Genomic DNA, 16,145 nt, shown 5'->3' with positions numbered 1-16,145 from the left:
AGACACGGAGAGGGAGACAGAGAGAGACACGGAGAGGGAGACGGCGAGAGACACGGAGAGGGAGACGGCGAGAGACACGGAGAGGGAGAAGGCGAGAGACACGGAGAGGGAGACGGCGAGAGACACGGAGAGGGAGACAGCGAGAGACACGGAGAGGGAGACAGAGAGAGACACGGAGAGGGAGACGGCGAGAGACACGGAGAGGGAGAAGGCGAGAGACACGGAGAGGGAGACAGAGAGAGACACGGAGAGGGAGACAGCGAGAGACACGGAGAGGGAGACAGAGAGAGACACGGAGAGGGAGAAGGCGAGAGACACGGAGAGGGAGACAGAGAGAGACACGGAGAGGGAGACAGAGAGAGACACGGAGAGGGAGACAGCGAGAGACACGGAGAGGGAGACAGAGAGAGACACGGAGAGGGAGACAGAGAGAGACACGGAGAGGGAGACAGAGAGAGACACGGAGAGGGAGACAGAGAGAGACACGGAGAGGGAGACAGAGAGAGACACGGAGAGGGAGACAGAGAGAGACACGGAGAGGGAGACAGAGAGAGACACGGAGAGGGAGACAGAGAGAGACACGGAGAGGGAGACAGCGAGAGACACGGAGAGGGAGACAGCGAGAGACACGGAGAGGGAGACAGCGAGAGACACGGAGAGGGAGACAGCGAGAGACACGGAGAGGGAGACAGCGAGAGACACGGAGAGGGAGACAGCGAGAGACACGGAGAGGGAGACAGCGAGAGACACGGAGAGGGAGACAGAGAGAGACACGGAGAGGGAGACAGAGAGAGACACGGAGAGGGAGACAGAGAGAGACACGGAGAGGGAGACAGAGAGAGACACGGAGAGGGAGACAGAGAGAGACACGGAGAGGGAGACAGAGAGAGACACGGAGAGGGAGACAGAGAGAGACACGGAGAGGGAGACAGAGAGAGACACGGAGAGGGAGACAGAGAGAGACACGGAGAGGGAGACAGAGAGAGACACGGAGAGGGAGACAGCGAGAGACACGGAGAGGGAGACAGCGAGAGACACGGAGAGGGAGACAGCGAGAGACACGGAGAGGGAGACAGCGAGAGACACGGAGAGGGAGACAGCGAGAGACACGGAGAGGGAGACAGCGAGAGACACGGAGAGGGAGACAGCGAGAGACACGGAGAGGGAGACAGCGAGAGACACGGAGAGGGAGACAGCGAGAGACACGGAGAGGGAGACAGCGAGAGACACGGAGAGGGAGACAGCGAGAGACACGGAGTGGGAGACAGAGAGAGACACGGAGAGGGAGACAGAGAGAGACACGGAGAGGGAGACAGCGAGAGACACGGAGAGGGAGACAGCGAGAGACACGGAGAGGGAGACAGCGAGAGACACGGAGAGGGAGACAGCGAGAGACACGGAGAGGGAGACAGCGAGAGACACGGAGAGGGAGACAGCGAGAGACACGGAGAGGGAGACAGCGAGAGACACGGAGAGGGAGACAGCGAGAGACACGGAGAGGGAGACAGAGAGAGACACGGAGAGGGAGACAGAGAGAGACACGGAGAGGGAGACAGAGAGAGACACGGAGAGGGAGACAGAGAGAGACACGGAGAGGGAGACAGAGAGAGACACGGAGAGGGAGACAGAGAGAGACACGGAGTGGGAGACAGAGAGAGACACGGAGAGGGAGACAGCGAGAGACACGGAGAGGGAGACAGCGAGAGACACGGAGAGGGAGACAGCGAGAGACACGGAGAGGGAGACAGAGAGAGACACGGAGAGGGAGACAGAGAGAGACACGGAGAGGGAGACAGAGAGAGACACGGAGAGGGAGACAGAGAGAGACACGGAGAGGGAGACGGCGAGAGACACGGAGAGGGAGACGGCGAGAGACACGGAGAGGGAGACGGCGAGAGACACGGAGAGGGAGACGGCGAGAGACACGGAGAGGGAGACGGCGAGAGACACGGAGAGGGAGACGGCGAGAGACACGGAGAGGGAGACAGAGAGAGACACGGAGAGGGAGACAGAGAGAGACACGGAGAGGGAGACAGAGAGAGACACGGAGAGGGAGACAGAGAGAGACACGGAGAGGGAGACAGAGAGAGACACGGAGAGGGAGACAGAGAGAGACACGGAGAGGGAGACAGAGAGAGACACGGAGAGGGAGACAGCGAGAGACACGGAGAGGGAGACAGAGAGAGACACGGAGAGGGAGACAGAGAGAGACACGGAGAGGGAGACAGAGAGAGACACGGAGAGGGAGACAGAGAGAGACACGGAGAGGGAGACAGAGAGAGACACGGAGAGGGAGACAGCGAGAGACACGGAGAGGGAGACGGCGAGAGACACGGAGAGGGAGACAGCGAGAGACACGGAGAGGGAGACAGCGAGAGACACGGAGAGGGAGACAGAGAGAGACACGGAGAGGGAGACAGAGAGAGACACGGAGAGGGAGACGGCGAGAGACACGGAGAGGGAGACGGCGAGAGACACGGAGAGGGAGACGGCGAGAGACACGGAGAGGGAGACGGCGAGAGACACGGAGAGGGAGACAGAGAGAGACACGGAGAGGGAGACAGAGAGAGACACGGAGAGGGAGACAGAGAGAGACACGGAGAGGGAGACAGACAGGCATGAGACAGAGAGAGAGAGAGAGAGAGAGAGCGCGAGGTCCTGCTCGAATCAAATCCTCACTGGGGTACAGGCCCCCCTCCCACACTGAGCGGGGTACAGGCCCCCCTCCCACACTGAGCGGGGTACAGGCCCCCCGCCCACACTGAGCGGGGTACAGGCCCCCCGCCCACACTGAGCGGGGTACAGGCCCCCCTCCCACACTGAGCGGGGTACAGGCCCCCCGCCCACACTGAGCGGGGTACAGGCCCCCCGCCCACACTGAGCGGGGTACAGGCCCCCCTCCCACACTGAGCGGGGTACAGGCCCCCCGCCCACACTGAGCGGGGTAGAGGGGGATAAGGTTTGTGCTGTTTTCAGGTTCATTGGAGAGATTGCAGCCTGTCACAACATTAATCCTGATTGGTTTATAACTGCACAGCAAGATCCCAGTTTGGAATCCTGGCTCACATTATTGTTACTTTTTATTTTGAAAGATGGAGGCACGGAGTCACATGAGCATTAATTAGTTTTAACAAGAAGAAAAAAGCAATTATTTAATATGAGAATATGATGCTGCTTTATTCCCAGTTTTAGCTGAACAACTGCATTCAGCAGGTTCTGAGATCCACGCGGATTATAAACTATATCCTAAACTGCAATGAACACAGTCCCTTTTAAACACACAGATTGACTGTGGTCAAATACACCGTCCACTCTGAACCCAGGTTAGTGTCCATCCCCCCACGGCCTGATCATGGCCCAGACAAGCATTCCTGGATTCCCAGGCAAGCACCCACCCCGCAGCAGTGACAATCCCCCCCACCACCACCACCCCAGCAGACACCCACCCCCCCTCCTTGGAGGCAGACGCCTCCCCCCCTACCTCTTCCCTGGCAGGCCACTCTTCCCCAGCCCAACCTGATCGATCCCAATGCAGAGTGGCATTGGGAACCCCCACCCTCACCCATTGCCCCCATGCCCCACCCTCAGCTGGCCCTGCCCACAATCCCCACCCCGTTGACTTTGCCCCTTGGCCCCATCCAATGCCTGAAGGGCAGTGCCAAGGTGCCCCCTGGGAATGAGTACTTTGCCCTTTGAACACTGCCAAGATGCCCAGGCCCAGGGGCACCATCCCCCTGCCACCTGTCCCTCTGGGGGGCTCCGACTGCCCCTCCTCCCCTTCACTCCAGTGGGATCTCCCGCTGGTTCCCTGAAAGTGGGGAGCTACTGTAAATCCCATTGGAATGTAATTATACTGGCAGGCTGCGAGGTGCTATTGGACCCGGAGAATTCAGTCCCGGGCCTGGTAATCACTTTCCTGCTGTCCCGCTGGTTTCCAGGGTGTTCCTGACCCGCCAGATTTCCCAGCCCAACCCACCAAAAAAATCAGCAGGTCAGAATGGGAGAATCCTCTCTCCAGGTTTTCTGAATGACACTTTGAAACAAAGCTTCCATTCCACAATTAACAGCGATTCCAGACTGAGGTTTCACACAAACCGCTTTGGAACCAAGAACAGGCCCTTCGGCCCACCAATCACATAACCCTTTCTAAAGGCCTTTTGCCTCTCTGTGGTCCGTATTCCTCTATTCCCGGCCTCTTCCTGGATCTGGCAAGATGTCTCAAACATTGCTATTGTATCTGCTTTGCCTGCCTCCTCTGGCAGCCCATCCCAGGCACTTAGCGCCGCCGTCTGTGTAAAACATACTTGCCTCTCACATCTCCTTTAAACTTTCTCCCTTTTACATTAAACCTGCGCTCCCACTAATTGACAATTCTATCCTGAGAAAAAGACACCCACTATCCATTCTTCTCAATCTCACAATCAGGTCTCCCCTCAACTTCCGACGTTCCAGTGAGAACAAACCAAGTTTCTCCAATCTCTCCTCATAGCTAATGCCTTCCAAGCCAGGCAGCATCCTTTTAAACCTTTTCTGTATCCTCTCCAAAGAGTCCACATCTTTCTGATGGTGTGGCAACCAGAGTTGTATGTGAATGTGGCCTAACTAAAGGTCTATACAGCTGCACATGCCTTGCTAATTTTTATACTCTGTGCCCTGACCAAGGAAGGTAAGTATGCTGTACATGTTCCTGATCATCTCAGCCACTTGTGTTCCCACTTTCAGGGAACTATGGACCTGTATATCTGGATCCCTCTGTGCTAATACTTCTATTGGGTTCTACTATTTACAATATATTTCCCTTCTGCATTAGACTTTCCAAAATGCGTCAGGTTTTCCAGGTTAAATTCCATCTGCCACTTCTCTGCCCAAGTCCCCAGTCTATCTATATCTTTCTGCATCCTCTGACAATCCTCCTCAATATCTGCAGCTTCCCCAGTCTTTGTATCATCCGCAAACTTATGAATCAGACCATCTACATTCTCCCCTAAATCATTTATATCTCTTACAAACAGGGGTCCCAACACCGATCCCTGTAGAACATCACTGGTCCCAAATTACCAGTCAGAACAACACCCCTACACCGTTACTCCATCTTCTATAACCATCTTACCAGCTCACTGTCCATCCCATGTGACTTTACATTCTGCACCATGAGGGACCTTATCAAACGCCTTGTTAAAGTCCATGTAAACAACATCCACCGCCTGCCGTCAGTAATCATCTCTGTCACTGCCTTAAAATCTCAATCCATTTTGAGAGACACAACCTCTCCCACACAAATCCATGCTGCCTATCACTAATAAATCCAATATTTTTCCAGATGTGAGTAAATTCCACCTCTAAGAATATTCTCCAATAATTTCCTGACCTTGATGTAAGGCTCACTGGCCTGTAATTTCCTGGATAATCCCCCAATGCCCTTAAACAAAGGAACATCATTGGCTGTTCTCCAGTCCTCTGGGACCTTCCCTATAGACAGTGAGGATTTTGCCCTGCCCACCTCCTCCTGGCAGTGTTGAGAGATGTTCATTCAACTAAAACCAAATTCAAAAAGTCTTTCTACCTCTAAAGGGCCCAGTTGCTTAGCAACAGTCACATGTTTTTGCTAGATTTACTTTTCACATTGTAGCCCTCTCTAAGCACAATAGAAGCACAGTCTGAACCGAGCCAACCCCCACTCATACAAACACCTTTGTCCAGGATGAGTCTAACTAGAGGTTTTACCCTTCCAGACACAGAAACATTAAATTAAACCCTTTAAAACAATACCTTTCTACTAATATTGACCAATATAAATCTCTTAAAACTACCTTTGTTTCCTCACGTCTTTCCTTTTTCCAGACTATGTGTCCAGATGTTTTCCGAGGGATATGGGGTGGGAGCCAGTGTCGAGATTCTCCAGTCCAAACACTACGCTCCTGTAACTGCTCAGCTGGTAGGTTCACAGTCCTGGTGTTTGTGCAAATGGGCATGTGTATATTTGTGTGTGCGTGTGTGTCTGTGTGATCGTACAAAACAGGAGCAGAAGTAGGCCGTTCAGCCCCTCGAGCCTGCTCCACCATATAAAGAACAAAGAACAGTACAGCACAGGAACTTCTGCCCTCCGAGCCTGCACAGACCATGATATCTGCCTAAGTTAAATCTGTATATACTTATAGAGCCCATATCCCTTTTCCCATCCAATTCATGTATCTGCCTTGTTGCCCCGTAAATGCTGCTATCGCACCTGCTCCCACTACCTCCCCCGGCAGCGAGTTCCAGGCACTCACTACTCTCTGTGTAAAAAATCTGCCTCATACACCTTCTTTAAACCTTGTCCCTCACACCTTAGAATATAAAACATTCCAGCGCAGTACAGGCCCTTCGGCCCTCAATGTTGCGCCGACCAGTGGAACCAATCTAATGATCCTCTAACCTAAACTATTCCAATGTTATCCATATGCCTATCCACTGACCATTTGAACACCCTTAAAGTTGGCGAGTCCACAACTGCTGCAGGCAGGGCATTCCACGACCTTACTACCCTCTGAGTAAAGAACCTACCTCTGACATCCGTCCTATAATTATCACCCCTTAATTTAAAGCTATGTCCCCTTGTGTTAGCCGTCACCATCCGAGGTAAAAGGCTCTCACTGTCCACCCTAACCAATCCTTTGATCATCTTGTATGCCTCAATTAGGTCACCTCGTAACCTTCTTCTCTCTAATGAAAATAACCTCAAGTCCCTCAGCCTTTCCTCATAAGACCTTCCCACCATACCAGGCAACATCCTGGTAAACCTCCTCTGCACCCTTTCCAATGCCTCCACATCTTTCTTATAATGCGGCGACCAGAGCTGTACGCAATACTCCAAGTGCGGCCACACTAGAGTTTTAAACCTGTGCCCCAGTAATTGACTCTTCCACCCTGGGAAAAAGCTTCTGACTATCCACTCTGTCCATGCCTCTCATAATCTTGTAGACTTCTATCAGGTCTCCCCTCAACCTCCGTCACTCCAGTGAGAACAAACCAAGTTTCTCCAACCTCTCCCCATAGCTAATGCCCTCCATACCAGGCAACATCCTGGTAAATCTTTTCTGTACCCTCTCCAAAGCCTCCACATCCTTCTGGTAGTGTGGTGACCAGAATCGAACACTATATTCTAAAGTTGATGACTGATCTGTTTGTGTTAAGTCCCACATTCTCATCCACTGCTGATAGCCTTTGATTTCCTTGTCTAACAAGAATTTTATCGACTTCCACTTTACAAATGTTCAGTGATGCCACATCTACTGCATCAGAGGCAGAGGATTACAGAGTCACACGACCCTCAGAGATAATAACGTCTCCCCTTCACTGTCGTATTAAAGGTTACCCCTAATTTTAAACCTGGTTCTGGATTCACCCACCAGAGGAAACATCCTTCCAGTGATCACCTTGTCAATCCCATTCAGGATCTTGTACAATTCAATAAACCCACCCCTCACTCTTCTAAATTCCAGCAGAAACAGCTCCCACCTTTCCAACCTATCTTAATTAGTCAGCCCATCATTCCTGGTGTCAATCCAGTAAACTTCCTCTGAACCGTTTCCACTCTGTTTCTGTCCTTCCTTAAATAAGGAAACTAAAACTGCACACCGTATTCAAGATTGTTTGGAATTAATTTTTAACGGCCCGTGGGCTTCGCTGGATGGTCAGTATTTATTGCCCATCCCTAGTTGCCCTTGGAGGGCAGTTGAGAGTCACCCACATTACTGTGGGTCTGGAGTCACTTGTAGGCCAGAGATGGAAACACAGAAACCAGAAGCAGGAGGGGGCCACTCGGCCCTTCAATCCTGCCCTGCCATTCATTTTGATCATGGCTGATCATCAAATTCAATATCCTGATTCCCCCTTCCCCCCCCCCCATATCCCTCCATCCCTTTAGCCCCAAGAGCGAAATCTAATTTCTTCTTGAAATCAGGCAATATTTTGGTCTCAGCTACTTTCTGTGGGAGTGAATTCCACACATTCCCCACCGTCTGGGTGAAGAAATTTCTCCTCAGCTCAGTTCTAAAAGGTTTACTCCTTATCCTCAAACTATAACCCCTAGTTCTGGACTCCCCCACCATTGGGAACATTCTTTCTGAATCTACCCAGTCTAACCCTGTTAGAATTTTATAAGTTTCTATGAGATCCCCTCTCACTCTTCTAAACTCCAGTGAATATAATCCTAACTGTCTCTCCTCATATGACAGACCTGCCATCCCAGGAATCAGCCTGGTAAACCTTCACTGTTCTCCCTCTAAAGCAAGGACATCCTTCCTCAGATAAGGAGACCAAAACTGTACACAATACTCCAGGTGTGGCCTCACCAACGCGCTGTACAATTGCAGCAAAACATCCCTATCCCTATACTCAAATCCTCTCACTATGAAGGCCAACATACCATTTGCTGCTTTACTGCCTGCTGTACCTGTATTATATATTTAAGTGGGTGCAGATTGCTTTAGAGCTGATCACATGATTTGATGCTGCTGTCATTAGGGTGTTGCAGAAGCTGCAGTTTTACTTTCAGTTTCAGTCTGACAAGGCAAGAGCTTTGAGAATAAATCTCTTCTCGTTAGCTTAAACTGCGCAGGTGAGGGTGAACAAAAAACAAGGAAAAGAACAGCACAGGAACAGGCCCTTCGGCCCTCCAACCCTGTGCTAATTAAGATGCTCTAACTAAACTAAAGAAAAAACCTTTTCCCCTACTCAGTCCGTATCCCTCTATTCCCTCCCTATTCATCTAGCCATCCAGATGCCTCTTAAATGTCACTAATGTTCCTGTTTCCACCATCTCTCCTTGCAGCACCCACTCTGTGTGAAAATCTTCCCCTGCACATCTCCCTCAAACTTCCCCCCCGCTCATCTTGAACCTTTGTAATTGACACGTCCACCCTGAAAAAAAAGCCTCTGACTATCCACCCTGTTTGTGCCTCTCCTAATTTTGTAGACCTCTATCAGGTCTCCCCTCAGCCTCTGTCTTTCCAATGAAAATAATGCTCATAGCCTACACCCTCGAGACCAGGCAACATCCTGGTGAACCTTCTTTGCACTCTCTCCAAAGTTCCCACATCCTTCCATGGTATGGTGACCAGAACTACACACAATACTCCAAATGTGTTTTTATATAGCTGCAACATGATTTCCCAATGCTTGGACTCAATGCTGATGAAGGTGAGCATACCATCTGCCTTCTTAATCACCTTGGCCACCTGTGTTGCCATTTTTAGAGAACTGTGGACCTGCACGCCCCGATCCCTCTGTATGTTAATGTTCCTAAGGGTTCTGCTATTTATCGTATAACTCACATCTAAATTCAATCCTCCAAAATGCATCACCTCACATTTGTCCGGTTTAAGCTCCACCTGCCATTTCTGCACCCAGTCTCCAATCTATCGATATCCTGTTGGATCCTCTGACAACCCCCGGCACCATCAGCAACTGCACCAATCTTTGTGTCATCCACAAACTTACAAATCAGACCACCCACATTTTCCTCTAGATCGTTTATATATAGTACAAACAACAGCGGTCCCAGCACTGATCCCTGTGGAACATCACTAGCTACAGATCTCCATTCTGAAAAACACCCTTCCACCGCTGCCCTCTATCTTCTATAACCAAGCCAGTTCTGTATCCATCTAACCAGCCCACCCCAATCCCATGTAATTCTAGTTTTTGTACCAGTCTGCCACATGGGAGTTTGTCAAACACCTTACTAAAGTCCATATAAACCACATCCACAGCCCTTCCCTCATCAATTATCTTTGTCACCTCTTCAAAGAACTCAATCAAGTTAATGAGATATGACCTTCTCCGTACAAAACCATGCTGCCTGTTACTAACTAGTTCATTTTCCTCCAAATGTGCATCTATCCTGTCCCTCAGTATCTTCCCCAAAGGCTTTCCCACCACTGATGTCAGGCTCACCGACCTATAATTTCCAGGGTTATCCCTGTTTCCTTTCTTAAACAAGGGAACAACATTGGCTATTCTCCATCCTCTGGAACCTCAACTGTGATCAGAGAGGATGTGAAGATGCATTTCAATAACTGATCTTTAAAAGTTTCCCACATGCTGGATGTGGATGTGCCCTCAAATAGCTGCTCCCAATCCACATTCCTAGTTCATGTTAAAGTTGGATGTAATTGGCCCTGGTCCAATTAAGCACTCTCACCTGAGGGCCTCTCCTGTTCTTATCCATGACCACCTGAAATCTTTTGGAATTATGGTCGTGAAGCCCAAAATGCTCCCCCACTGAAACACTGATCACCTGGCCCAGTTCATTCTCCAATACCAAGTCTAGTGTAATTCCCCTCCCTGGTTGGATTATCAACGTACTCTATCAAAAAGCCCACCTGGACACATCTAACATTGCCCTCCATCTGATCCCCTAGCTGTTAGGGATTCCCAGTCAACATGGGAGCGGTTAAAGTTACTCACCACAACCACCCTGCTTATTTCATACCTTTTCAGTATCTGGCTACACAACTCCTATTTCATTCAGGCTGTTGGGAGATCGATAGTACAGTCCTAACATTCACCCTTCCTATTCCTGAACTCCACCCATAATGCCTCATAACAAGATCCCTCCAATGTCCTCCATTAGCACGTGTGATCCACCCCTTAATCAGCAATGTAATTCTCCCACCTCGTTCCTCCTTCTAACCTGAAATAAATAACAATGGACCAGAATATTAAACAGTCTCTCCTTTAACCAGTGTGAGTTTCTATGTGTGTGTGTGGAGCTGGGGTTAAGGGCAGATTGAGGGGGTTGGTGGGGGTGAGGGGGTCGAGGAGTGCAGGTGCTGGCTGCCATCAGGAGAATGTTGTCTGATAGTTTGGGTAAGCTTGTGTTACGCTCTCTCTGGGGAGGGGGCTGGATCCAGTCATTGAGGCCATTCTTCCCCTCAGACCAGTGTCAGGCCAAGGATCACTACATTGGACAACTTTACAGCACTCTTCAAACTGCCGTACCCGATGAGGTGGCTGGATTCATCGCTGAACCCATACAGGTAGAAACCAGACATAAACTCACAAACCACTGTTACATCTGCACTAGAACTGGGGAATCAACGGGAAGGGGGTTTGGGTCCATTGGGATTGTGTACAGTGGGAGTGAATGGGAAGGGATTTGGGATTGGGATTGTGTACAGTGGGAGTGAACGGGAAGGGGTTTGGGATTGGGATTGTGTACAGTGGGAGTGAACGGGAAGGGGTTTGGGTCCATTGGGATTGTGTACAGTGGGAGTGAACGGGAAGGGGTTTGGGTCCATTGGGATTGTGTACAGTGGGAGTGAACGGGAAGGGGTTTGGGTCCATTGGGATTGTGTACAGTGGGAGTGAACGGGGAGGGGTTTGGGTCCATTGGGATTGTGTACAGTGGGAGTGAACGGGGAGGGGACTGGGATTGTGTACAGTGGGAGTGAACGGGAAGGGGTTTGGGTCCATTGGGATTGTGTAGAGTGGGAGTGAACGGGAAGGGGTTTGGGATTGGGATTGGGATTGTGTACAGTGGGAGTGAACGGGAAGAGGTTTGGGTCCATTGGGATTGTGTACAGTGGGAGTGAACGGGAAGGGGATTGGGTCCATTGGGATTGTGTACAGTGGGAGTGAACGGGAAGGGGATTGGGTCCATTGGGATTGTGTACAGTGGGAGTGAACGGGAAGAGGTATGGGTCCATTGGGATTGTGTACAGTGGGAGTGAACGGGAAGAGGTATGGGTCCATTGGGATTGTGTACAGTGGGAGTGAACGGGAAGGGGTTTGGGTCCATTGGGATTGTGTACAGTGGGAGTGAATGGGAAGGGATTTGGGATTGGGATTGTGTACAGTGGGACTGAACGGGAAGGGGTTTGGGATTGGGATTGTGATTGTGTACAGTGGGAGTGAATGGGAAGGGGTTTGGGTCCATTGGGATTGTGTACAGTGGGAGTGAACGGGAAGGGGTTTGGGTCCATTGGGATTGTGTAGAGTGGGAGTGAACGGGAAGGGGTTTGGGATTGGGATTGGGATTGTGTACAGTGGGAGTGAACGGGAAGGGGATTGGGTCCATTGGGATTGTGTACAGTGGGAGTGAACAAGAAGGGGTTTGGGTCCATTGGGATTGTGTACAGTGGGAGTGAACAGGAAGGGGTTTGGGTCCATTGGGATTGTGTACAGTGGGAGTGAACGGGAAGGGGATTGGGTCCATTGGGATTGTGTACAGTGGGAGTGAACGGGAAGGGGTTTGGGATTGGGATTATGTACAGTGGGAGTGAACGGGAAGGGGTTTGGGATTGTGTACAGTGGGAGTGAACGGGAAGGGGATTGGGTCCATTGGGATTGTGTACAGTGGGAGTGAACGGGAAGGGGATTGGGTCCATTGGGATTGTGTACAGTGGGAGTGAACGGGAAGGGGTTTGGGATTGGGATTGTGTACAGTGGGAGTGAACGGGAAGGGGTTTGGGATTGTGTACAGTGGGAGTGAACGGGAAGGGGTTTGGGATTGGATCCTGAACATCTCTGGTCATCCATGGTTCTCTGGACTTGTTATTCCTACTATCCCCCCCTCCTCCCCCCAGAAGGAATATGTTGGGCTTGCACCCTCCCCATTTCTTTTTGAATGACCCCCACTGCTCTTCTGTAGATTTTCCCATTAATAACTGTTCCCAGTCTACCTTGGCCAGATCCTGTCTTATTTTACTAAAATCCACTCTCCCCCAATCCAAAACCTTTCTTCCAATGTGTTTATTTCCTTGTCCATAACAAGCTTAAATTGTACCGTGTTGTGATCGCTATCAGTAAAATGTTCCCCCATCACCACCTCAACCACCTGTCTGGCTTCATTCCCCTGATCCAGGTCCAGCACAGCTCCCTCCCTGTGGACCCTCCACATACTGATTTTCACAAAATCTACTCCATCCAACACCTTAACACTGTGTATATCCCAGTTAATGTTGGGAAAGTTGAAATCACCGATAGTTATTGTTTTTACACCTCCACAAACTGAGCACAGATTTACTCCTCAATATCCCGCTGACTGTCTGGGGGTGGGGGTGGGGGTCTATAATAAACTCCTAATAATTATTTCTAAGCTGTACCCACACAGCTTCATTTGATGCCTTCTCCAATATATCATCTCTCCTTCCTGCAGTAACTGTCTCCTTATCTAATAATGTAACGCCTCCTCCTCTTTTACCCTCTCCTCTGTCTCACCTGAGGATTCTATATCCCGGAATATTGACTTGTTAATTGTGTCCTTTAACCATGTCTCTCTGATGGTTACAATACCACATTTCCACCTGTCGATCATTGTCCTTAACTCATCCGTTTTTCCCTGGAATTCTCCGGGTGTTAAGGTACAGATTATCCAGCCTGGCCTCACTCCCCTGAAACTCCATCCAGCCGCACTCCCTCGGACTGGTTTGTTTTACTCGATGATTCCGTGCCCTTATTCTGCTCACGGTCTGTGTCCCCTCCCCCTGCTAAATTAATTTAAACCCCTCCCAACAGCAGGGGAATGGGAAGGGGATTGGGATTGTGTAGAGTGGGAGTGAACGGGAAGGGGTTTGGGATTGTGTAGAGTGGGAGTGAATGGGAAGGGGTTTGGGATTGTGTAGAGTGGGAGTGAATGGGAAGGGGTTTGGGATTGTGTAGAGTGGGAGTGAACGGGAAGGGGATTGGGATTGTGTAGAGTGGGAGTGAATGGGAAGGGGTTTGGGATTGTGTAGAGTGGGAGTGAATGGGAAGGGGTTTGGGATTGTGTAGAGTGGGAGTGAATGGGAAGGGGTTTGGGATTGTGTAGAGTGGGAGTGAATGGGAAGGGGTTTGGGATTGTGTAGAGTGGGAGTGAACGGGAAGGGGATTGGGATTGTGTAGAGTGGGAGTGAATGGGAAGGGGTTTGGGATTGTGTAGAGTGGGAGTGAATGGGAAGGGGCTTGGGATTGTGTAGAGTGGGAGTGAACGGGAAGGGGTTTGGGATTGTGTAGACTGGGATGGCAATTATGAAATGGAATGTGTTACGGTGAATGTGCCGTGGTTTGGTGCTGTTATATTCCCAATAACAACTGGGATTGGTCAGCGTGTGAATCACTGTCCCAATTCCCGCTCCTCAGAGTTTGGTGATTGGCCGGAAGTGGCCGTGTCCCCAGTTCTCCATCAACATCGGAATGAGCCCATTTCACACTGACTGGCCAATGAGAGGCTGCCGGACATCCAGACATCCTAACATTCCAACCTCCGGACATTCGGACATCCCAACATCCGGAGATCCCGACATCCAGACATCACAACCTTTGGACATTCCGACATCCGGATATCCCAACATCACAGCATCCTGACATCCCAACATGTGGAAACCTGGACGTCCAGGCATTCCGATAACCAGACGTCTGGACATCCCGACATCTGGACATCACCATTCAGGAGCTGGGCTTAGTCAGGATGTTCTTAATGAGACATCATCCACTTGACACACTACTGACCCTGAGCACAAACCCACCCACCCCCTCCCTCACCTCCACCTTCACCCCCAGCCCACCCTCTCCCCTACTCCTTCCTCCTTCCCCACACTCACCCCCTCCCCTTCCCTCGTCCCCCTCTCCCCACCCCCTCCCCTGTCTGGGTGTGTGAGAGCTGTACCCTGTCTCTCTCTCTGCTGGGTGTGATATTATTGAACAACGGGTATGTAGAGTTTGCAGACACTGGGAAGTATTAACTGATTGGATCCTCTCTGTCTGTCAGGGAGTTAACGGAACCGTGCAATATCCCAAAGGATTCCTGAAGGAAGTCAGTGAGATTATCCGAGAGAGAGGAGGGGTATACATTTCCGATGAGGTAAGGAGGCAGTTTCCTGTGAGGGGTCTGGATGTTTTTGATGTGATTTGGGAGTATTACAGGATATTAAATATTGATACCAGCTAAACGATTCCCGAAATTGGGAATTCTGTTAGACCAGAAGATGTGGGATGGAAGTAAGCCATTCGGCCCATCGAGCCTGTTCTACCTTTCAATGAGATCATGTGTGATCCGATGTGATCATTCCCAACTCCAATTTCCTGTCTTATCTGAGGTTTCATCAGGAAATTCCATGAGATTTTTGGGAAGGTGAAAAGGTTTCCCTGTTGGAAGAGTAACAATGTCCCTGGATCCAGGAGGATGGCATTCTGGTTAAAACAGGAAGGTTTATTTTCGGACGTTGTCTTTTTGTTTATTCGAATGTTGAGGAAATATAAGGTCAATGAAGGGGTCAGGTGACAGGTTCTGGTCTCTGTCTTACCCAAGTGGTTTAATGGTTACAGATCACACTCAGAAAGAGAGCCAGGGGTCTGTGTTACCCGTGGAGTCATGGAACTGGTGATAGAATCAGAGAGGTTTACAGCATGGAAACAGGCCCTTCGGCCCAACTTGTCCATGCTGCCTTTTTTTTTAAACCCTAAACTATTCCCAATTGCCCGCATTTGGCCCATATCCCTCTATACCCATCGTACCCATGTAACTGTCTAAATGATTTTTTAAATAATTGTAGCCGCCTCTACTACTACCTCTGGCAGCTTGTTCCAGACACTCACCACCCTCTGTGTGAAAAAATTGCCCCTCTGGACACTTTTGTACCTCTCCCCTCTCAACTTAAACCTATGCCCTCTAGTTTTAGACTCCCCTACCTTTGGGAAAAGATATTGACTATCTAGCTGATCTGTGTCCCTCATTATTTTATAGACAAATTTGATTGAGTTTTTTGAAGGAGTAACCAAGAAGGTAGATGAGGGCAGTGCAGTTGATGTTGTTTACATGGACTTTAGCAAGGCCTTTGACAAGGTACCACATGGTAGGTTGTTGCATAAGGTTAAATCTCACCGGATCCAGGGTGAGGTATCTAAATGGATATAAAATTGGCTTCTTGACAGAAGCCAGAGGGTGGTTGGAGAGAGTTGTTTTTCAAACTGGAGGCCTGTGACCAGCGATGTGCCTCAGGGATCAGTGCTGGGTCCACTGTTATTTGTCATTTATATTAATGATTTGGATGAGAATATAGGAGGCATGGTTAGTAAGTTTGCAGATGACACCAAGATTGGTGGCATAGTGGACAGTGAAGAAAGTTATCTCCAATTGTAACGGGATCTTGATCAATTGGGCCAGTGGGCTGACGAATGGCAGA

General features: G+C 50.0%; 1 protein-coding gene across 2 annotated transcripts in view; it reads left to right on the top strand.

The window, feature by feature from the left end:
* The window catches only part of agxt2 (alanine--glyoxylate aminotransferase 2), a 56,017-nt gene that overhangs the window by 30,657 nt on the left and 9,215 nt on the right, over window positions 1-16,145 (top strand). Inside the window, exons 7-9 of one of the 2 annotated variants that reach the window (XM_080183018.1) lie at window positions 5,842-5,935; window positions 10,921-11,021; window positions 14,732-14,824. In XM_080183018.1, the coding sequence (XP_080039144.1) occupies window positions 5,842-5,935; window positions 10,921-11,021; window positions 14,732-14,824 (288 nt within the window). The remainder of the gene's footprint in view (window positions 1-5,841; window positions 5,936-10,920; window positions 11,022-14,731; window positions 14,825-16,145) is intronic. The other variant, XM_080183019.1, reaches the window with a different exon arrangement.

The sequence above is a fragment of the Carcharhinus amblyrhynchos genome, unplaced genomic scaffold (genome assembly GCF_965287045.1).
Source record: "Carcharhinus amblyrhynchos unplaced genomic scaffold, sCarAmb.v2.hapA chromosome_117, whole genome shotgun sequence".
Taxonomy (NCBI): Eukaryota; Metazoa; Chordata; class Chondrichthyes; order Carcharhiniformes; family Carcharhinidae; genus Carcharhinus; species Carcharhinus amblyrhynchos.
Note: the sequence above shows the minus strand (reverse complement) of the source record. Positions and strands in the feature narration are given on the sequence as shown.